This window comes from Hippocampus bargibanti, linkage group LG02 (assembly GCF_051943395.1).
Source record: "Hippocampus bargibanti isolate YZ-2025 linkage group LG02, ASM5194339v1, whole genome shotgun sequence".
Taxonomy (NCBI): Eukaryota; Metazoa; Chordata; class Actinopteri; order Syngnathiformes; family Syngnathidae; genus Hippocampus; species Hippocampus bargibanti.
The window spans coordinates 12,359,401-12,382,256 of record NC_142735.1 but is presented as its reverse complement, the minus strand read 5'-3'; the positions used below and the strand labels follow the sequence as shown (position 1 = coordinate 12,382,256).

Genomic DNA, 22,856 nt, shown 5'->3' with positions numbered 1-22,856 from the left:
AGGATCAGGCCTACTGACTCTCCACAATAGTCTTAATTTAGCTTTTCGCGCACCCGCACGGAAGCAAAATGGCATGCATGCACAGACCTGGAACACACATGCGCTGATGCAGTCACACCTGAGCCTCCTCCAATAGATGCCATTCAGTTGGCTGACAAGCGAGGACAATGGAAGAAACGGGGGGACGTGTCTGAGCACATGAATCTACTGCTGCCATCATCTTTTCCTTCCTGCCCTGACTTTGGCTGATATCAACTTTCTATTTCAACACTTTTACTCTTTGCCGCCACTTGTACAACTGAGGTCTTACACGCACACACACGCACAAAGACAGAGTTGCGGGCCCTCCTTTGATGTGTCTGAGCCGTAAACTGCATTTATTGTTCATGTAATCCCAGTTTATATGCATGAAAAGAACAGGTGCAGGATCTTTCTCCTTTCTTTGTGAATGTGGAAAAAAGTCATCATAAGCATCCAGTTGGATATGCATGCACCTGGATTTTGGTGGGAGGCTACACGCCGAAGGGTTGGGAAGACTGGAAAATGGGCGAATTCCAAGTGGACGAATGTCCAAACGACACGCTGGGCATCATCGGCGTTCTCGGGCAGTGTCTAAGAGGCCAAAGAGTTAAGGTGAAATTTGACAGAAAACATGGACCGTAATGTTTTTTCGGCAAATAAATAAAACACAAAAAAAATGTCATGCTGGGTCCGAGAGGACAGTAATTTCATCTGTGCTGTATGTCATGCATATTAGCATATTTGACAATAAAGCTGACTTTGACTTTGACAACCAAGAGAAGCGCCATCGCATCTGCTACGCTATGAAGATTAACCGGGGTGATATTTGATTGTAACTCATTCACTGCCATTCCCGAATGTACTTGGGAATTGAAAATATGACATGGAGCGCCAGACCGAATTTGTTCTGGTTTTGGTTTTTCTTACAGGGAGGGTGCCGCTAAAGTGCTGGTCAGACCACTGGCTATGTTTTTTTTCCCTTTCACTAGGGGATAGCATTTGCCTTTTGTACAGCTGCCCTGATTTCAAGCTCACATAACTACAGACCCATATCAATTAGGAATTAACGTTTTTTTTCTGATAAAGAAGAGAGCGTAAGCTTTCTTATGCTGCATTGAACGTCTATGTAGTCCTCTCAAACTTAATATTCTGTGGGTCCTGGAGTTTGAGTGAAAATGACAAAAACCCTGGCACTGGAGTGGACACATTTTTGCACATGTCTGGCAGTGAATGAGTTAATTTATTCCCACTTGAAACATGAATCATGAAGTGGAGATCAATGACAATAGAAATATTGCTGAGACACAGATGGTGCATTTGTGATGACATGTGTGATGACATTGAGGAGGCACTGTCCCATTACTTGTAAAAGTGTCCACCTCCTCCCTCCTTGATGGCATTTCTCATGAGAAGTGAGAACCCAGGAATGTGCAATTAGAGGAATGACATGAGCCAATAGTCAATGCCGTCCGTCCACTCGAGGCAACCCCGGAGCACATTTCCATCCATCATCAATAAAACAAGAGCCCGTCAGTGCCAAACTGAGAAGGACCGTCAGGGCTGACATTGTTAGAGACGATTCCGGCGATGGATGAAAACCTCCATCCGTTGATAATAAGAATAATAATCCATTTCATTTCTAAGGACCTTTCAAAACTCTCAAGGGCACTTTACAGTCATAGGATAAGTTTTTCTGTGGGTGAGCAGTGGCAGCCACGCGACAGCCTTCACTCTCCGTCAGTGACATACTGACGGCCCTTCATTTGGTACTGACGAAATCCCCAATTCTGGGTAACAAAAAAAAAGTGAGACGGAAAACTTACCTGTCCAAATATCTCAAGTGTTTGGCCATTTTGCTGGACTTCCTTTGAGGAATTGCGTCTGCAACACAACACAAAGCAGATAGCGTGTATAGGTACAGAATTTATAGCAGATATTCAAAATATGTTTGTGAAACAGCGCAGTTAACCCGTGAAACCAATCAGGTCGTTAAGTGACAATCCGCTCGTTAAAGGCGAACATTTTGTAAATAGGTCTACCCTGTCAAGAATCTCACATATCCTGCTGTTTGAATGTAGAATGTGGCCCTGAGATGTTTTTTGAGGAACAAGCCATTATTCAGCAGAGTTTTTGCTATCAATTGCAGGCGAAAACCTAAAGAGAAGGAGCCTATTTCAGCACTCTTCGGTTGTCAACCAATCACAATCTCTTTTATTTTATTATCAAGGTAATATTTTGCAGGTGAAATCCACAAACTCGAGACTCATGTCAGCAATACTCGCATTGTGCGATAATGTCAGTTAGGGAAAGTGGAGTTTAATTCATTTCAAACAGTGCTTCCATTCCAATGTTGGAAAGAAAGCACCTTTTCATCCCTTCTTAATCCAATCACGTAATCCAACAAAGATGAAGGAAAGGTTACATTCAGGTTTCGAGATTGGACTTTCCATCGAGGCCCCAGGCTAAACCTTTAAAAGGCATACCTGGGAAGTCATAATTGTGACTTGAAGCAAGGTAGAACAGGAACAGTACTTACCCATGTGTCGGTCAAGTGGAGGAATACTCAGTGACAACCTGGGGACATTTGAATGCTGACACACACACACACACACACACACACACACACACACACACACACACACACACACACACACACGCACACATAGACATATGCACACGCAGGAGCACATGCGGTGACAGAAACGTTAGCATGTCTCTTCAAGTCCACACAGTTTAAATGTTAATAATAAGCACTTACTTTTTGGAAGAAACTCATGTTGTCAACACTGGTGAACATGAGACACAATGTCAAGAACAAGAATAAATGCACCTCCCAACCAACCATACATTTAACTCATTCACTGCCATTCCCAAATTTATTCGGGAATTGAAAATGACAGAGCGCCATTCCCAAATTTGTTCGGGATTTGTTTTTTCGTGCCTGAGCGCCGTTAAAGCGCTGGCGATGGCCTCTGGCGATGGCCTCTGGCGATGTTTCTTCTTTTCCAATAGGGGGCGGCATTTCCCTTTTTCCATGTCAGCACTTTGTTCTAGCTGTTGTGAAAGCACTATATAAACCAATATGTATGCATTGCCTTGTATTGTGGACAGCCACCCTCATTTCAAGCCCATATAACTCCAGACCCATATAATTTAGGAATGAACTATTTATTATGATGAAAGAAGAGACTTTGAGAGGTTTTTAACGCTGTACCGAATGATATTGTAGTCCTATAACTCAATATTCTGTGGGTCCTGGAATTCGAGTGACAATGACAAAAACAATGGCATGGAGTAGACACAATTTTGCACGTCTGGCAGTGAATGAGTTAATGACAGATGAAACTAGTGGGTGTGATCTTTGATTGAAATGTAAAAGAATCTCTAAAACTCATTCATTTTATTAAAATCTTGTTTCATGTTTCTATTTTACAAAGCAATGCAATACAGTATTTCTTTGTTAAAAAATGTCAACAAAATGTCCATTTTAGCACTTCTATTACTTTCAATAAGGGAACTCGATTTCAGAAATGTGCAGTTTAAAATACACACATTTTTATGGAGCAAATTAAACTCTTTAACAAGGAAAAACTTCATTTTAAATTTCGCAAGGATGTGCGTGCTTGTGAATGAGGCTTATTAATACCTTTCAGGCACAAAAAAGGCTTTCATCCTAAAGATGATTCTGTTTATTTCTTAACTGGTTCATGTGCTAGTGAAAAACGTTTAAAAAAGTTTAAACTTATGGACAACCAAAAGCTGACACAAAAACAAACGGTAAACATTTTTTTTTGGTGTTGGTCTAGGGGTGAGGACTCCAGAAAAAAAGTGCTGACTGACATAATATCTGCCAATGGGTTGTGGGGGGAATTTTTGGTCGAGCACGAGAATCTTAAAAGTCACGTAGGATAACATCACATTGTCACTGTTAAAACTCAGGCATCCAATGGAGGGCTGAGCTGATGAGGTCCAAAAAACCCAATAGGGATTGGTGACTGAAGCCAAGCAAAGCTCCGCTTGTTCAGGTGTGTGCGTGTGTGTGTTGATATTCAGGGCAGAGCAAAGATCTACAGTGGCTAAAGCTAACCTAAGTCAGGCAAAGCAAGGATTGTTGTGTGTATGTCTATGCGTGTGTGAGTACGCTGTCAAAAATTGGGTTTATGGTACTCACTTGTTGCTGGCTAAGGAATGTCTGGAGAGTGACACGGGAGAGCTGAACGGAAACTCCAGGACTGAAGCAAAAAATCATAGTGAGACACACACACCCACAAGAGAAAAATGCCTCCTGACAGCTTAAAAGACATTTGTATTATTTGGATAATGACAACAATTATCATTAAGACCTGCCATCTTGTTGAGAAAAACTCCATGTGGGTGGTCACTGTCATGTAATCTTTGCCTGATTGCTTTAGGGAGTTTTGGACATGGCTATGATTTAGTGGTGAGCACGTCTGCCTCACAGACAGGAGGTCTGAATTCAAATTCTGTAAATTGTCCGTCACTGTGAATGGCTTTTTGTGGGTTGCCATTCATTGGTGACCAATCTGGAATGGACTGCAATATGCAGGATGATAAACATCTGGAAGTAGGTTGACCATTCATGCATTTTTTGAGTGGACATCACAAAGAATTTGTACCTTGTTTTCCATGCAAACTTTGGGAGCTCATCTGGGACATTTTTGACTTTAAACTGGAGGGATTGGACAGAATAAACAAAAATATTAGTTCAAATACTTGTTCAAAGGAAAAAAAAAGGATACCAACAATCAAAATTGCTCTCGGATCAGACAATTAACAGTACTGTGATAACAAACTCCCTGTGACATTGGGATTGGATGCTAGCTTTCGCAATAAAAGTCACAAGACAAATTGGACTGCCGAGTTCCTCATGCCGTTCCAGAGGGAGAGAAAGAGAGGGAAGATACATAATTGTCGAGATTGCGATGGTGGCGCACAAAGACCACACTGCGGTGGTTGCTCTATGTGCAAGGTCACTGGATGCCGTGGCGCAAGACAAAACAATTCCATAAAAGCACGTACTCATTCAATATAATGCTATTCATCAAAACCGGGTGACGGCATTCGTCAAAACAGTCATGGGGCATTTCAATCCACTTTTCTGAGAATACCTTAATTCTTTAACCTCCATGTTGTGTTGCAGGTCAAATTGACTTGAAGTCAAGTATAAATATTGATGAATATGCAACAATAACAATGGAGACAAACTATATTTGTGGCTATTTTGTTCTTGTTCCTCACCCATTTGAATGTCCCAACGGGGGAAAAAAACACCAAAACGGGTAAATTTGACCTCTGTACAATACAGCTTTGCCTTGCAATTAAATGTAATAGGAGGCTTCAACAATGTCAAAAATGATCAGAGGTGTTCAGTTAATTCATTTAATTGATTTTAAAAAGTTGTGTTGTCATGCAGGTCAAATATACCCTCTGCATGTGTTTTTTTAACTAATTCACTCCCAGACGTGCAAAAAATGTGTCGACTCGTTAGACTCTCATCTTTCATCAGAAAAAAAGAGTTAATTCCTAAGTTATTTGGGTTTGGAGTAATATGAGGTACAAGTGGGGGCGGTTGTACAAAAGGCAAATTCTGCCCCCTAGTGGGAGGGAAAACATTGCCAGCTCTTTATTGGCACACCCCCGCAAGAAACAAAACCCGAACAAATTCGGGAATGGCGTTCCACATCATAATTTTCAATTCCCGAATACATTTGAGAATGGCAGTGAATGAGTTAATACACATGGTGGCGCAAGAAGTGTAATCAACAACAAATATAGACATTAATGTGGAGTAATTGAGTCATAAAGAATAGTGGGATAGTTTGTTGTTTATACAGCACTGAGGTCAGCTGGTTCGCACGCCGGCTCGGTCCAGAGATTAATCAATACAATTCAATTCAAATTGATTTCTACAGGACCTTGTCATAACCACTGTTAAATTTTGGACTTATGGCTGATAACAGGATATCAAAGTAAGGACACAACATCGGTTGTGCATCGGTAGGTTGATTGAATGCTTTCATTTGTCCCAGTGTGATTGTGAATGCAAATGGTTGTTTGTCTATGTGTAGCTACCACAAGTTCAGGGTGTACTTAACAAAGACTGCTAGAATATACTCCAGCACATTCACAACCCTCATGAGGATAAAAGTGGATAGATGTGTTGTGTTGGTGAGATTTCTTTTGGATGATGTCACATTGGGTCACGTTAACGCTGGGATATTATTACTACATTCTGAGAAACACATTTCATAGAATTTAAAATGAACAGATGAACAAAACAACAAAAAACAAATTTTCATCATTTTCTGTTTCTTGCTTTGGTTACATCAAGAACATTTTTCATGGGTCATCGCCACCAGAGCAATATCTTTAAAATTCCGCACACGTTTTGTAACACACAAATTGAAAGCAGAGCATTGTCATTAAATGGTGAGTATAGTTTTTGCTTTTTTGAATGTTGCTGTGCCGATTACCATTTTGTGTTTGGGAGCCGTTTACTGAGAGAGTTGCTTGTTCTGTAGCCACAAAGGGACACATGTCTTCTTGTGCCGGTCCCAAGCCCGAATAAATACAGAGGGTTGTGTCAGGAAGGGCATCCGACGTAAAAGCTTGGCCAAAACAAACATGCGGATCAAACCTCTAAAGATGGAGGACACTGATTTGCTGAGGCGACCCCTTGAAGGGAAAAGCCGAAAGGAAAAGAAGATTCTTTCTTACAAATATACGTGCTTAACAATAAATGTGAAAACAGTGACATTAAGTGGTGGAGGAGAGAACTACCTGCCGATTGACAATAATTGAAAAAAAGTTGAAATTGTTTGAGGTTATTTTGATAACAATATTAAAATTGAATCAAAGTAAAAATATTGAAATGTTGCACTTACATCATAATGATGAGAATAAAGACGCCACAAATACCTTTGAAGTGAATATTCCAGTTTTTCTATGTAGGCTCTCTTTTCGTTCAGCTTCCTGTGACAGAGAGAGAAAAAAAGTTCCCCTGCCTCCTTGTGATAGCATCTGTAGACTTGTCTCACTTGGCCATCTGCTCCATTTCCTGCTTCTTCTTGAGCCAGTCATCCTCCACTTTCTCTTTCTATTTTGTTCAAGAATTAAAACAAAATGAGGATAAAGAGGCCTGTAAAATGCTTTCATGGTGGCCAAGAGAAGACATCTCACTCTTTTCTGGTAGTATCCAAGCAATCTTTGACCATGTTTGGCCTGGAACATTAGAACCTGAAGAGAATAAGCAGAGACAATTAGCATAACAACACACATATAATCACATTGGAGTCACCCGATTAACTACGCAGGGGTACTTAATGGTGGCACAGTACAGAATAGTGTCATCATTGTGACATTTTGTATAGAAATAATTTCCATGGGGAAAACCCATTTAGAGATTACAGTGTGTCACAGAAGAAGGTGTTTGTTTGTTGACATTAGAGGTTCCAATGTACATTTAAATATGGAAGATGAAAGCAGTCTGAACACGTACAATTAAATAATTCAAAACAGATGCGACGCAAAAATGAATGAACAAACTTTTCTGATCTCTGACAACTGTTTTTTTGCCACCGTGTTGATGTTGGAGAATAGCTCCTTCACTTCTTGGCGACTCTGGACAAACAAACAAAAAATGTCAAAAATATTACATATGCGGGTGTCACTTAGCAGGTAAATGTTAAATTTTCATAATGTACTTACTTGGTCAGTAAGAGGGAACAACTGACATTTGTTTTTGCAGATCAAACACTTGCCTTGTTTACCTGAGTGAGGTATCATAAAACGCTGAAAATTGCATGGGAAACAAATTGTGGACAAAATTGGGACTATGTGCAAGACAAAGCAAGGAAAGGGAGCTTTATTAAAAGAGTGCAATTCACACACAAGGTTGTGCAATGTGATCTCGACATTGTAAACAAAAGTATAAGATTTTAAAGCACTTAGAAGCAAGCGTTAAAGGCATCTGAAAGAAAAGTAAATATATTTTTAAATATCTTGCAGGGAAAGTACAAGATGTTTTTTTACATTTCGAAAGACCTTCAACATAGTGATGATGGGGTGCGGTTAATCAGGATTTTAAAGCATTTATACTTGATGCTGACTTCACTTCTTTTGCTATCTTATTCCATATTTGTTGTTAAAATGATTGATTTTAATTGAAATGTTGTCATTTGGGGATATTGCTAAATACAGCTGACTGTCATCTCCATTTCATGATAGTCCACATTGGTATTCAGAAGAATATCACCCAAAGTTCACGTATACAGATTGAACAAAATGTTTTGCCCGGATTGACCCATGAAGGACCCCACACATCATGGCCATTTCATCAGATCAAAAAGTTTCTTTGTCACAAAACAACTCATTTCTTTCAAGTTCGCTTGGATTTATAAATAGCCTTGCTTATCTTTCTCGATTTGTTTCCCAGACTGTGCTGGAATAATAAATACATTTGCATTTTGTGCACAGATACAGCGTTCTGTGCACAATGTTTTTGGGCTCCATACACCTCAACTGCATTAAAAAAACATGGATGCTCATACACATTTTGTCTGAATGTGTACCTGTCGCCAATCAATTTTGAACTGCTCACTCGGTTATTGTGGTATTTATGGTAAATATTCGTGTTTATGAGTAGATTACTTGAACAGTTGAACATCTAGCTCTTTGTGATATCAGGACACGTCCAACAGAGGTCTCTATTTCCCCAAACATTGACCTACAAAAGAACAGATCGAGGGCCTAGCGTTCCCCCAACCCCAACAACTTTAACTGTACTCAAACACGGCTTGTTGTGTACCTTTGCGGAAGCAAACACTGCACACGACATGGCCGCACGTGGTGAGAGCCATTCTGCGATCAGATGATGGCGGAACAAAGCAGGCGTTGCAGCAGACCCAGTCCGACATGTTCGGGGAATTTCCTTTTGTCGAGATGGGTGAAAGTTAGCACGCTTTTTGACAGCTAACGTCGAAGGCCGACTGTATTTAGCCACTAGCCAGTTAACGTTTCTGGAAGCGGTTTAAGATATTAAGTTGAATATTCCACTTCAACTTTTAAACAAGTAAGGCATTAAGAATGAATTTAGATGTACCCAGTAACTACTGTCAGTCCTGTCCTGTGGTTGTGCGCTTTAAGTTTCTTTGAACACAATCTTAGCTACAGGTAAATTGGGTCTCCACAGAAGGTAACACACCCCGGAAGTCTTATTCTAAGTATTTAACCCTCACACGAATCAAGTGTGTTGTAGCTATTTATGTAATCGATGTTTCAAATTCTATTTCGAATTCGGGCCCCCCTCTGTCACGCAGTCAAACGGGTATCTGTTAGTTACATTTGGTGTCCATCAAAAGCTCACCACAAGTAGAGCCAGCCATATATGTAAATTAGCTTTAAAGGCCCTCCAGCAGGTTGTTGATCGTGGGCAGTTCATGCCCTCAAATTGTTTTTAACATGTTGTACACAATAGGGCAGCGTTCACTCTACAAAGGAATACAGTTTAATACACATAAAAAGAAGAAAGGAGTGTCAGTGCAGAGGGCCGATGCAGATGTGGAACTGTTGCGGCTTGGAATTGAAGCGGATTTATGTGGGACAGGAGATGTGAGACAATGTCTTTTTGTCAATGGATGCTACAGCTTCGTGTTTGCTTTCAATATTTAGCTTGTAGTAGACGTGCAAATTCCACCATGACGTCCTTGATCCACTGCTGAAATGGATGCTTTGATCCTCTCCTCTTTCATCTAGAACTGCTTCATGTCATCACAAAGAGGGTACAGCAAGTCCTGGAAGAATGAATGACTCTGTGTCTTTGTTTTGTCATATTATTTATTATTTTTGTTCTTCCCAAGATGGCGGCGCGTGAACACGCAGCGGCTCCCCTCTCCCGGCAAATTGGCGTTTTCATGTTTATTATGTTTGTTAAAGTCATTATAAGTGCCTTGCACGCTGGGTCCGAGAGGACAGTAATTTCATCTGTGCTGTATGTCATGCATATTAGCATATTTGACAATAAAGCTGACTTTGACATAACTGCTCCACACCTAGTTTATCAGCAAGTCATTTGGAAAACTTGAGCAGGATGGGAAAACTTTCAGAGCAACCACTTTTATCGCAAAGTATAAAAGGTAAGCAGAGCTGCAGTGTTACCACAGATTACAGCAGGCAGCTTCATGACTTTCGCTTCTGATAATAATGGGCTACACCGCTCCGCTTATTGACACATTTATTTTGATGGTGAAATGCTGCCTTACAAGTGATAGTAGAGCGATGAAAGTTCTAAATCCAAAAGTAAGCATCATGATGTTAATGTACGTGTACTTGAAATAAATGACAACAAGTGATTTTCAGGTGGTGATCAGACTAGCTTCTTGGCAATAAAGAAATCTTTGAGCCGCTTCATCTGCCAGAAACCGACCGAAAGCAGGAGGAAGATCTGCACCACGGCCCACCACAGCACGGTACTGTATGTGTCCTCACTGATCTGCCGGAAAACCTCCTCCTTTTCCTGTTGGCAACAACATCTTACATGATCAACTACCCTATAATGTTAAATAGATGATTGTGATGTTTAGTTCTTTATTTGTATCAGCTTCCATAGTTTCAGTGTGTCCAAACTCATCTGCAGTGTTAGCAGCACAACATGGCAATGGGCAAAGAGGAATTACTTGACAATATATATATATATATATATATATATATATATATATATATATAATTTCTCTTGAGCACCTTGAAGTTAAATATTGTTTTTGAATCATATTGTCTTTTTAACTTGATTATATGTGATAGGTAAAATGAATTACCAAAAATTATTTATTTATTTTAAGGCCATATCACCCAGTCCTACCCGCTGGTAATCCTGCTGCTTGGTGATGTACACCATCTGATCAATGAGATGTTGCAGGCCATATTCCAAGATATTTAGGTTGTCCTTGGTTCTGTCGACTTTCAGATTCATCACATGCTCACCTATCTGAACATCCAAATGTAACTTCTGCAAAACAGAAGAAGAATCTCGATTGTTTAAATATAAATATGGTAAATACAAACAAATCCTTATCTGTGTTTGCAGGTCTTACCAGCCGTTCTCCAGCAAAGACAGAGAAACTGGTGGAGTTAGTTTGGAAGCAGAGGAAGTGCTGACCAGATGCGTGCGACGTGAAGGTGAATTTTGCAAAGATGCCGCAGCGCTTGCTCATCATAACCTAATATTATGAGGAGTCAACGCAGAAATATGGACACATTTGAATTATTCTAAGATATCTAATCTAAAACAGATTCTTTTCTGACAGACAGTGTATTTTAGGTGTTCAATTACCTGACATGTTTCGGCGTATACTTCCGCCTTCGTCAGAGGGTTATTATTCTATGATACTTGAATGATCCCAAAAATTTGACTTAGATACCTGTACAATGCCTGCACATATAATACTTTGATACAGACACTGAAAGAATACAATGAGTAAAATAAAAAACAATACATTTCTGGTAATCTCTGGTAATACATCTGTATTTGTATTAATTGAGAACATTTTAAGCACACTCATTGAATACTTATGAAAATTGGATATATTTTTAAACACTTGAGGACAATTTAACAAAAAACACTTCATATTTTTAATACTATTTTTAGTACTCAACATTTTTACATACATCCAATACTGTATGTAATGATCATGATCAAATATACCTACAAGGATCGAAACAACTTTTTTTTGTGGAGTAATTTTGTTCGCCACGTAAATTCATTTCGGGAGTAATTGACATAATTTGAGGAGCATTTTTGCAGATTGATCCTATTGACTGGAAGTAAGGGCCTTATTAAATAATAAAAATATGACAATATGATGGGGCGCCGAATGTTGAGCTGCAGCTATTAAATATTTTTGTACTTGAGTGCACTTGAGTATCATCCAGAAAATTCCATTCAATTTGGAAAAAAAAACTATATTTTGATGTAATATTCTTTCAATGTCAACTACACAACATTACATAACTTTTTTTTTTTGGGGGGGGGCTACTTTTTCACATATATTTGTATTGTCGGTTTGAGGCATTGAATTTGCTGTGATATTCTGAAACATTTATGTGAGATTAAAAAAATGAAATCAGGCAAGGATCAAATATTTGGTTTAATGCTATGTGCTTATTTATTGCAAGCGCCTCCTCTACCCTACCTCATGGTTGGGGTCCCTGACCGTCACTGTGACGCCAAGGTGAGGCGAGTGGGTAGATGATTTCGAGTCCCAGGACTGCAACAGGAAATGTCCTGAGGGGTAACGTGATATGCTCATGTAGTCTCGTGCCATGAATTATCATATTTTACAAGACACATTGAATCCTTTTTCTGAAGTCCCCTGTCCATTGTTTTTGGGTCATTCATATCCTCTCTCCAGAACTCACCCGTCACCAGCATGCCCTCGGGAATCTCCTTGATGATGCATCGCTCCTCCTGCTCGCCCAGATCGAAATACATGGCAGCCGCCAGCATCAGGTAGGCCTCCAGGAAAAAGCCGACCCTTTGCAGCCTCATACTCAATCCTCTGAAACTAATTTGGTTGGGTGGATCCAATAGAACAGATCTGTAAATGCCAAATGGGGTTTCCAAAGTCCACAGCTTGCATATGCTGCAGAGTGTGAGAAAGTCACAGCTGCTGCTTTATGCTTTGTGCAGATGACCAAAGTTCCGTCACGGTCTTGTTCCCTCCAGACAGGAAGAAAATATCAACATTTTCACTTGTGAAATCAATGTTGAAAATCTCTATTTTATGTTGGATTTAAATTGTAGGCGTAAATATCACCCACCCTGTCCATTCGTTCAATTTTGACAAATGCCACTCAGATTTATGGAGGAGTATGAATATAAATCACACGATTCATGTTACATTACTGATATCAGCATACTTGCCTTACATTGGGTCATTTATATTGTTAACACCCTCATCTCCACAGAGAATACATTCTCCTCTCAAAGACAGCATCTGTTACAGTTGTCATCGTCCCCTTGCACTCAAATATATCACATCTCAATGTCCTCCCACACCTTTGTGTGAATACTGAATCAATGTGCATTTTGGCATCCGTAGTTACTGTATGTAGAGTAAATCTGTCATTTCCAAAATCTGAAACCATTGATCGTACATGTGTCAAAATCGATTCAGTACAGTCGCGGCCTCCCACATGACTGTTGAATTAATTATGAGCTTTTCATTCAATAATCAGAATAGCTTGACCTGTACATCTTTATAGTTGTGTGTCATATCGCTAGTAAAGCGATATACATTAAACATGTGTTTGAAAAACATGTTTAATCCCATAAATGTTGAACAAACTAGTTAAAAACACTGTCAATGCCATTATTTTGGGGAAGGCCCTCGACTTGTTCACCTTTGGAGGATGCAATTTCAAATGAGTTTACAAGTTTGTACTTGAACTTCAATGAAAAGAAGACAGAAGTGATACTGTTTGGCCCATGTACATCCCATACTGTAGGCTTGGGCCCCCTGGCTCCTTATCTGAAGTCAACAGTCTCAAACTTGGGTCTTAAACTGGACAGTGACTTTAAACTTGACCGACAAATTGGTGTTGTTGTTAAATCCAGCTTCTTTCATTCGAGGCAGCTGGCTAAAATAAAACCTCTCCTTTCTCATGAGCACCTTGAAGCAGTAATTCATGCCTTTATCATATCTCGGCTTGATTACTCTAATGCGCTTTACTTTGGCATCAGCCGATCCTCCATGAAGCGTCTCCAGCTAGTACAGAATTCTGCTGCTCGCCTCTTGACTGGTGCTCCTAAGAGGAAGCACATAACTCCTACTCTGGCATTCATTCACTGGCTCCCTATACATTTTAGAGTTCTTTTAAATACCTTATTTGTTTTCAAATCTTGAAATGGCCCGTCTCCTCCTTACATTTCCGACCTCATCCACCCCTACACACCTTCCTGACGCCTCGGGTCTGCTGACCAGATGTTATTATATGGAGGTTCAGAGGGGATCGAGTCTTTTCCGCTGCTGGTCCCACTCTCTGGAATGACCTGCCACTGGACCTTCGACAAGCCCCCTCGCTGCCCATCTTTAAAACCTGTCTCAAAACTCACTTGTACTCTTTGGCATTCGACTTTGCATTATTCCGTCTTGATCTTAGTTTCACACCCTGGTGCTTTCTACAATCTTTGTGACTACTTTATTTCCTGTATATGACAGCTGTCCATGTTAAGCACTTTGTTACAGCTTTAGCTGTTGTTAAAGTGCTTTATAAATCAATATGTATTGTATTGTATTGTATTGTATTGTGTATTGTACTACCATAGCATATCTCTAGCCACTATATCCAAGAGCCAAAGGCTCAGCTCCACTGTATATGTTCAAAAGAGAAATGTGCCTGTGTTGAGTAACTGTGTATCCCTCTGAACATAATGGGATATGAATCCTAGTAACATGAGCTAATAACATTTTTAAGCGGAGTGCATATTAAAGTTGAAGAGCTGGAAATCATATTCACTCCCGTCTAGTAGTCAATGTGTCTTTCACTCATTTCCCCGTCTGTCATCAGTCAAAGCCAGCAGATGTGTGTTATTGCTATTCAATCTGTCTCGTCCACTGAGTTCAGAGGCAAAGCGTATGCACGTTTGTGTCTGTTTTACATATCGGAACTGGAATAATTCAAGAAATAAGCCATCTTTCTCTGTCACAGTTGCAAGAGTTTCTGCTTTGGGCATTAATGTGGATTATCTAATACTTTCTTAGAGGTGCAGTAGCATAGAGTGTGATTTCAAGGGGTTGAACATTTGTTTGAAAGTCGGTGAGTCGCTTATCCTAGTTTATGATTGCAAATGTCAATGATTTATACATGCTGCCAGTGTATTTGAAACTGAAGCTGAGGTGCGTGGTTATTAAAAACCTCAAAAGCATGTTGAGTTGCATCAAAACTCAACACTTGGTATTGTAACGCTTTAATCCATCAAACCTTATTCATATAGCAGTTTGGTTTGAACTGGCAAGACTCCATTAGAGGGTCAGAAATACAGACACGCAAATGCACAGAACACAAACTACAAACAAATGGTTATGTCTTGGGTCTGTAATGACATTTTAATTCTTAAATATTATATGATAATAACAATATTAATGTTTGAACCTTAGAGCCATGTTGATCGACTGGTACGTATGTCTGCCTTACAGTATAGATGCCAAGTGTTAGATTCCAGCTCTGGCCTTCCTATGTGAAGTTTGCATGTTCTCCCACTTCCTGGTTGGATTTTCTCAGCGTACTCCTTTGTCCTCCCACAATCCAAAAACATGCATGGCAGATTAATGGAATACTCAAAATTATGCCTGTGTGTAATTGAACATGCAAATGGTTATTTGTCTGTGTGTCCCCTGTCTCTGGCTGGCAACCAGTTCAGGGTGTCGCCTGCCTACTGCCCAAACATAGACTGACTGTGATAGGCTCCAGCATTCCCGCGAGCCTCATGGGGATAAATGGATTAGAAAATGGATAGAGCGATGGATGGAATATTAGCCACTGGGACTACTGTGCACATCGACTATTCTGTTAATTTCTTTTCCCCCCCATTTTCAAACAACACATCAGCAAACATCAGCCAAGTGTAGCTTGAAATTAATATTCTTAAATAACAATGTTATGCATTGCTTTTTTGTGCATGAGGGGTTATGTCATAGAAAGTACCATTGTATGAACACACATTTTATTTACAATACAGATATATACTTTTTTATATTTGTCATGTTTTGTACAAAAATATTTTCTGCATGAAACCAGTACCTAAACAGTGTCACAAAAATGATTATGTTCATATTTGTACGTGAAAATAAATACACCTTTGTCTTTTTCTATTAGATGAATTCTTAATCCATTTATCACCTCCATATTGAATCAGTGTATCGTGGTGATGATACCAAAACACACCTCTCATACAATCTCTGATCCACCTTTTAGGACTCATTTGAAGCTCATTTTCATATTGACGAAGGAGTAGGTCCAATTCATGACTCAAGTAAATAAACCGCAGCCCGTTTGATGTTGTATCTCCTCCGACGTCTTTTTCGCCCTCTCCGCTTCTTCCGGTCCTTCTTGCCTGCGCTATCCCCACACATCTCCTGCCTCGTTTCCAAGCCTAGTCATAAGCAGTTGTCCATCACGCACTTCCGCTCCTCCTCCAGCTGGGGGCAGGGTGCTCCGTTGTTGGCGTGCTGCATGAGGACATAACGCGTGCGGTACTGCTGGCCCGCGTCTCCGCACTTGCCCTTGCATAAACCCCACGGAGACCAGGCTGACACCTCGCAGTCCAGCGGCGTTTCTGCATTGCACAATTTATTCTCAGGTAATTTCACAGCTGTGGTACTTGAAAGATGAGACATTTAACTGTAGGTTACTGCGTTTTTTTTTACATTTAGGTTCAAAATAAACGCACATTTCTCCATTGTGGAACTATTAAAGGCTTTCTGATTCGGGTAGCACTTTATGGAGTAGGGTAATGCAGCCTATTGGGTGGGAGAATGCGCACACATTTTTGAAATCTTAAAGTAGGGAAAAAAACAGAATTAATTACACGGAGTCAGCACCAAGGAATGGATGTCCTGCTGGAAAATTGCCTCAAGGCTGATCCGGCTTCATATTGCAGGTCCATTAAGGACATAGGGAAAACATTAGTGGGCTAAAGGATAAAATACTGTCAGTCAAACTTGGCCTAAATTGGTCCATCTATAAATATATTACACACAAACAAGTTTAAGAAGATGATCATGAATTGGTCAGAAATGTCATCTTTTTGACTCTTTGGATTTAGGGATTTGTACTTTTTCCTTTCCTCATTTTTATAACTTTGCTGCTGTGAAATGTAAATTTCTCCACTGCAACGATGAGAAGGTTTCTTCAGCCGTCATCTGTACTTTTTTGAAGATGACGGCTGAAGAAACCTTCTCATCGATGGACCACTCCTGTACGACTGAGAGCTTACACAGACGTTCTCCACTGCAAGACTAATAAAGGCAAATCCATCCATCCATCCATCCAATATCTCTCTCTTTCTCTCTCTCTCTCTCTCTCTCTCTCTCTCTCTCTCTCTCTCTCTCTCTCTCTCTCTCTCTCTCTCTCTCTCTCTCTCTCTCTCTCTCTCTCTCTCTCTCTCTCTCTCTCTCTCTCTCTATATATATATATATATATATATATATATATATATATATATATATATATATATATATATATATATATATATATATATATATACAGTAAAGTCTCGTTATATCGATATTCAAGGGAGTCCGAAAAAATATCGATATAACCGGGACTATCGATATATCCGACCCTGTTTGCATGTAATTTTCTCCGTGCGTGCATAGAAATAGTATCGATATAACCGGGACTATCGATATATCCGATATCGATATAACGAGACTTTACTGTATATAAATCATTTATGTAGTATGTAATCTTATGACACATACAGTTCTTACAAGTTAAATAATTAGTCAGTTTGTTGCATTAAAATTGAAATCAGACTCATCACATGCTTTTTTTTGCACACGATGTATTTAATGGCTTATTAATTATGTCTAACAGGGACTCATAATCAAAAAATGTGTACACAGACTTATTTTGAGCACACATATTATTTAATAAATAATTTTATTCTTTCACCATTTCGTGCACCCTGTTACCTGATAACATGATAAACTATCCACTGTCCCAGAAAGGGATGAACCTAATTTGACCAAAAATGCAAATATCCAACCAGGTGTGACTATAGTTACTCCTCTGACTTACTTATAAGGTTGTTCTCAATCTCATTCCCTGTCAGCAGCAGGATGGACTGGGTGGGCTTCACTGGAAGGCTAATGATCTGATTGGTCTTCCTTATCTTGGTCACTGTTACCTTGGCGATGGGTGGGAGGTGCTTGAGGCGGGGGTAGTAGAAGGAGTTAGCGGGGTGTCTAGGGAAAGATGAGGTTATCTACAAATGGAAAGAGACAGGAAATGATTTTTAGGATGAATAAAGACGTAGCAGACAGATTAAGACATTTGCTCAAGATGGAGAACTGCGTTCATATTGAACTGACTGTCACCCGTCTAACTAGTACACGCAATAGCAATTGGGCAAGACCTTTGAAGGGCCTTTGAACATTACAAAATGACCCCAAAAAGTCAGTTTTGAACCAAAATGGGACACTTTCCTGTGGATCTATTTGCGATAGACAAGTCTCCCAAATGTCATTGCACCAAGTGAAACTGGCGATGATAATGTTATCGTCAATCGTCAAATTAACTTTGGATGTGTCAACTCACAATGGGCATGCCGACTATATGTTGTGATTCCAAGTGACGCTAGTGCCTGACCACTCAATTTTCAATCACCTGACCACAATTTCCCCAGGCTGAAAATGCTGGCAATAATTAGTGTGTTGGGATATCCCTCCAAATGGCCCAAGGAAAAAAAGAGGGCCATTGCAACAACTGCTAAAGACCTGCAGTTCTTATAAAATACCAACAACGTGAATGTCTATTTTACGCTCATGTGGTTGCCTGTAAGCTGAATATCCTACCTGGGTGATTTTGTCTTGTGGCATAGTCTCAAAGTTGGGTGAGGAGAACGTGAACCCGCTGTCGGTCCCAGCGTCATAAGGGAAGAGCTCCAGAGACACGTTGTCTTTCCATTGGTCGCCATCACACAGGTCCACGCTATCTGCTCCCACGAACCAGTCGGGGCTCGGAACAAGCCGTACGATAAATGACAGCTGGAGAATTGACAGGAGATAGTCTCATCATGTTCTTCAAAGCTATTCATGCAATGCATTTTTAAGATAAGTCACTGACTATAAAACACCAAAGACTTATGTTGATCCCTCCAACTATATGACCATGCTGCAAGCCCAACCCTCCCGCTCTTGCTTAGCTTTGTGTAATGTGTCAATTCATAAATATTCCTGACCGATACAGCAACCGAAAACAGCAAAACCACTGTTTTAAGGACCCTTTCCCTCATTCTCTTCGCAATTTCTTGTCTGAGAAATAGTCCTGCCATACGTAGGGTTCCTTATGTATGGCAGCTGCATTGAGGTCATACGCCCTCCACTTGCATCTCCTTCTTTACTTGGGCCTTCATTGAGTGTAAAACAAAAAAACACTTTCAGACAATGACAGGTTTGTCCAGGCCACTGTTGTCTATCGTACGCTGACCTCTGACAGCGTTTGACCAAAGCCTCAAATGCGTATTTATCAAACCAGATATGGGAGCAACTCACATAGGAGTGTCTGGCAAAGACCTCAACCACAGTGTTGCTCTGGCCGGTGCCTTCTATGACCGCAGGAGCTGAGAAGATGCCATAAACGCTCTGAATCTGTTCCCCGGCCTCTTCCACTTCTTTCATGAGCGTCCAAGCTTCACCTTTCTCAGTGAACTCCCTCACTCCATTGCTGGCAAAACCATTACGCTGCCACATGTGGTAGTCGGAGCTGTGGGTCACACCTGAGGGCAGAAGAAATGGGATCCCCGCTGTGTATTTATTACATAGGCATTGCAATGTGTCTCTTTATAGCTTTATAACTTTCTATCCAATTTACTTTCTTCCCTGTTAGTCGCTAATACTTTTCAGGGTATTGGGTTCAGGAATCCTCATGGTTTTTCCATATCTGCCGAGATGAGATCTGTTGCTCATTACAACATTTTGGTATAATTTGATTTTTCTCAAGTGGCAGATTTTTTTTCACTTGTTCATTTAGCTTGCCTTTACCTTTTGAACTTATTTGTTGCTTTCACTGAACCAGTCCAAATGTTTCATGAGGCTTTGCTCATTCTACTTAATTACTGTCAGCTTTGCCATCTTAGGCTGTCATGGTTGTCTATTAGGTTCATTGACCACTCATCCAGTTACAAATAATGGTCTTTTTATGAGTATGCAGCATTTACACAGAGAAGGGAGTAGATCTATTTAATTTATTATTTTGTTTTAATGAAAAGTCATCACTGCCATGCCAAACGCTACAGGTAAAGGCAAAACCCCCATATCTTTTTGCATCATGCATTTATCTGGTAAGTGCACATCTAATGTGGTGGCAATCACTCAAAATCACTAGAAAGTTTACTTTTGGAGGCTACTGTACCTGGAAATCAGAAAACCAAATCAGAGATTTGTTTTGTGGTTTGACGTGACTTGAGTCTTTCTTGTGGACCGAGTCATGAAAGCAACACTGACCAAAATGTTGCTTGGTAAAAAAGGCTTCGAACTTCAAAATAATATTTGGGAGATTCTATGAAGTGCTCCATACTTTATGGTGAGTCACTCAAATGTTTTCACGGCATCGCTTTTCCATGTGACCCTGAAACCTGTGCCTACTTCAAACAAAATGGCAGACATCATGTGTCTTGATAGGCAAGGCTTCGTGAGTAACCAAATTCTGTGTTGCTAAGTGAAACTGTCTTTGGCCCGCCGTGTCATTTTATGTGCCCCGCGGGACCAAATCATGCGTGTCAGCTTTCATGATCCTTACTGAAATCTGGACCGAAATGTCATGTCATTTTGCATCTGTCCTCAAAGAGAAGCCACAACTCCAAAGTGGCCCGCGACAAAAAAATGAGTTTGACAACCCTGGTCTATAATATAGTGTGCCACTGCAATGCACCGTACATAGTTCGTCATCATGAGTGAACTCACCAACAAGGTCGGACCATTGTGCAGGGGGGCGGTAGACAGGATACTGTTTTGGGAATGCCGCCTGCGTCCATTTGCCAGTAAAAGTCAAGCTGTACTGGGCTGGTTCAGAGGCTGTACAAATGGGGACGTCAGTCGGCATGGGTATCGGATGGACGCCGTTGCTAAGCGTCAGCATCATGACCACCACGAGCTGGAGCAGGGCATCGCTGGTGGAGGGGATACTTCTCAAGGTGTCCATTATCATGAGGCGGGGAAGCTGGGAAAGCAGACTAAGGAACACAAAAAGATGGACTTTAATGGAAACAGACAGTCTTGAAAATATGTCCAGATTTCCCCTTGATTTGGACAATTAATTCATGCTTATGTTTCATTCGGTGTAAAATTCCTATTCCTGCTGCTGTTCATATCTAAAAAGCCCATACAAAAAGTAGTTAATTGGTATGAATAATATTTCATTTGCAGCTGCGTATATACCAGGTGTGCTTGTTTTGTTTTGTTTTTTGCTACATACAACATTGCTCACTCATCTTGCTGCTGTTCACGTTCACATTCTCCTGCGGGATATCTCCCACCCCACTCCCACCCCACCCCCATCCCTCTTCAATTGCTGCTGTGGACTGCAAATTTCCCCATTGCGGGACGAATAAAGGTATTCTGATTCTGATCTCTCTACTCGGAATTGCAGTTTCTTTCTGGCCCAGCTGATTGGAACAGTTGATCCATGTGTGTATATATATGTGTATATGTTTTTTTTCTCCATAAACTGCTCACCCGTGCTTTCTGATGTTCATAACCATGTTTGTATTTTATCTTTTGACTCAAAATAACTCTTGTTTGCAGCATTTCACTCTCACCTGCTTCTAAATAGACTACTTACTGTCTATTTAATTATTACTACTTAATAAATTACTTTTTTTTTCTTTGCATCATACAACACAACGATTATTCTTGCCACTGTTCACATTCACACCTCTATTCCTATTTAGTTCATATTGATGCTGTTAATTTCATTCTTAATTGCTTATACATGGACTACTACCGTACATAGATATATTTTACTCCAAACAACGCTGCTGACTATTGTTACTGCTGGTCACATTCACTTCTACGTCTTCAGTATCATATACCTATTTCTGAATGTAATGTTTGTTCCGATTTCAGTTGCATATCTATAGACTGTTGATACACAAACATTTTTTAATTGCATGCAGTGCTGCTGACTAGTCTTACTCCTGTTCTTATCCATTTCAGTCTGTGCATTATCATATTCAGTCCCATGAATGAATGCAACAAGTATTTTTTTCCCACTAGTGATGTTTATCACAATACATTGATCAGGGCACAGATGTTTCAAGCACCTTCAACGACCTTTCACACATATCAGATAGTTACATGACAGTAAATCCTTGCTAAACTAATGCCAATATCCTTAATTAGTGGGCAAAAATTTTACTGATACTTGCAGTCATAAACAAATACTGTCTTCATGCATCTGTGAATATGTATATACTGTACAAAGTAGTTGCATAATACTCACTGGATTCGCAGAGTGTTCCTGATGAATGAAGGGTTGAGGAAGCGAGAGTGAAAGGGGGATGGAGAGCAGTGGTTATAGCTGCCGGCAAAAGTGACTGCAAAGCTCCAAAGTCACAAGTTTCCTTTTATATAGCTCTACAGGAGCATCACCCCCTCCTTCCCTACAACCTCATCCCTTTACCCCTCCTTTTTCAACGCACCCCCTCCCCCCAAAAAGAAAAACAACCTGCATCCTATCTTCTTGTCAAATGATCCTATGCCAGCTTCATAAAAGACAACATGTTAACTACCATTAGTATAAAGGTGTATGTGAATCAAGATTTCATTTTATGCTAGCACTTGATGAAACAATGTGCTGCGTGTGTGTGCGTGTATATATATATATATATATATATATATATATATATATATATATATATATATATATATATATATATATATATACTAAGAATTAAGAATGGGAACTTGATTTTATTTGGGGAAATTTAAATTTTGACTGTGATTTTTACCTGAAAGTCACCCTCATTGTGTGTACATATTTCAGGTAAAACCAGACTCCTAAAAATAAGCGAGACGATTTTAAGTCTTTTGACCAAC

The 22,856-nt window shown here is 40.0% G+C and overlaps 3 protein-coding genes across 3 annotated transcripts; all 3 read right to left on the bottom strand.

The window, feature by feature from the left end:
- Positions 1-355: 355 nt before the first annotated feature.
- rnf212 (ring finger protein 212) lies at positions 356-9,817 on the bottom strand. The gene is made up of 12 exons (XM_088989358.1): positions 8,849-9,817; positions 7,750-7,811; positions 7,588-7,662; positions 7,222-7,278; positions 7,080-7,138; positions 6,961-7,014; positions 4,659-4,711; positions 4,193-4,253; positions 2,780-2,807; positions 2,558-2,612; positions 1,845-1,902; positions 356-612 (listed from the first exon to the last, which is right to left on the bottom strand). Exons 1-12 carry the CDS (start codon positions 8,955-8,957, stop codon positions 513-515), a joined length of 771 nt encoding a protein of 256 aa, XP_088845484.1. The 5' UTR covers positions 8,958-9,817; the 3' UTR covers positions 356-512.
- Positions 9,818-10,256: 439 nt separating this feature from the next.
- LOC148901561 (transmembrane emp24 domain-containing protein 11) lies at positions 10,257-12,648 on the bottom strand. The gene is made up of 5 exons (XM_088989359.1): positions 12,454-12,648; positions 12,228-12,319; positions 11,130-11,255; positions 10,898-11,044; positions 10,257-10,555 (listed from the first exon to the last, which is right to left on the bottom strand). The coding sequence occupies exons 1-5, from the start codon at positions 12,581-12,583 to the stop codon at positions 10,406-10,408; spliced, it is 645 nt and encodes a 214-aa protein (XP_088845485.1). The 5' UTR covers positions 12,584-12,648; the 3' UTR covers positions 10,257-10,405.
- Positions 12,649-15,842: 3,194 nt separating this feature from the next.
- spon2b (spondin 2b, extracellular matrix protein) lies at positions 15,843-22,344 on the bottom strand. The gene is made up of 6 exons (XM_089017185.1): positions 22,261-22,344; positions 20,724-20,992; positions 19,314-19,537; positions 18,615-18,806; positions 17,839-18,025; positions 15,843-16,372 (listed from the first exon to the last, which is right to left on the bottom strand). Exons 2-6 carry the CDS (start codon positions 20,965-20,967, stop codon positions 16,194-16,196), a joined length of 1,026 nt encoding a protein of 341 aa, XP_088873311.1. The 5' UTR covers positions 20,968-20,992; positions 22,261-22,344; the 3' UTR covers positions 15,843-16,193.
- Positions 22,345-22,856: the final 512 nt, after the last annotated feature.

Excerpts from the sequence above, each read along its gene's own strand:
- rnf212 (XM_088989358.1), bottom strand. The coding sequence starts at position 8,957 with ATGTCGGACTGGGTCTGCTGCAACGCCTGCTTTGTTCCGCCATCATCT. Across the intron at positions 2,808-4,192 it reads CATTCCTTAGCCAGCAACAA|TGTTGACAACATGAGTTTCT; the intron begins GTGAGTACCATA and ends CATGTTCACCAG. Across the intron at positions 613-1,844 it reads CACTTGAGATATTTGGACAG|ACACTGCCCGAGAACGCCGA; the intron begins GTAAGTTTTCCG and ends TTGGCCTCTTAG.
- spon2b (XM_089017185.1), bottom strand. The coding sequence starts at position 20,967 with ATGATAATGGACACCTTGAGAAGTATCCCCTCCACCAGCGATGCCCTG. Across the intron at positions 18,026-18,614 it reads CACAAGACAAAATCACCCAG|ATAACCTCATCTTTCCCTAG; the intron begins GTAGGATATTCA and ends TTCCATTTGTAG. Across the intron at positions 16,373-17,838 it reads GATTGAGAACAACCTTATAA|AAACGCCGCTGGACTGCGAG; the intron begins GTAAGTCAGAGG and ends TGTGCAATGCAG.
- LOC148901561 (XM_088989359.1), bottom strand. The coding sequence starts at position 12,583 with ATGAGGCTGCAAAGGGTCGGCTTTTTCCTGGAGGCCTACCTGATGCTG. Across the intron at positions 12,320-12,453 it reads CGAGGGCATGCTGGTGACGG|GACATTTCCTGTTGCAGTCC; the intron begins GTGAGTTCTGGA and ends GTTACCCCTCAG. Across the intron at positions 11,256-12,227 it reads TCAGGGACCCCAACCATGAG|GTTATGATGAGCAAGCGCTG; the intron begins GTAGGGTAGAGG and ends TCATAATATTAG.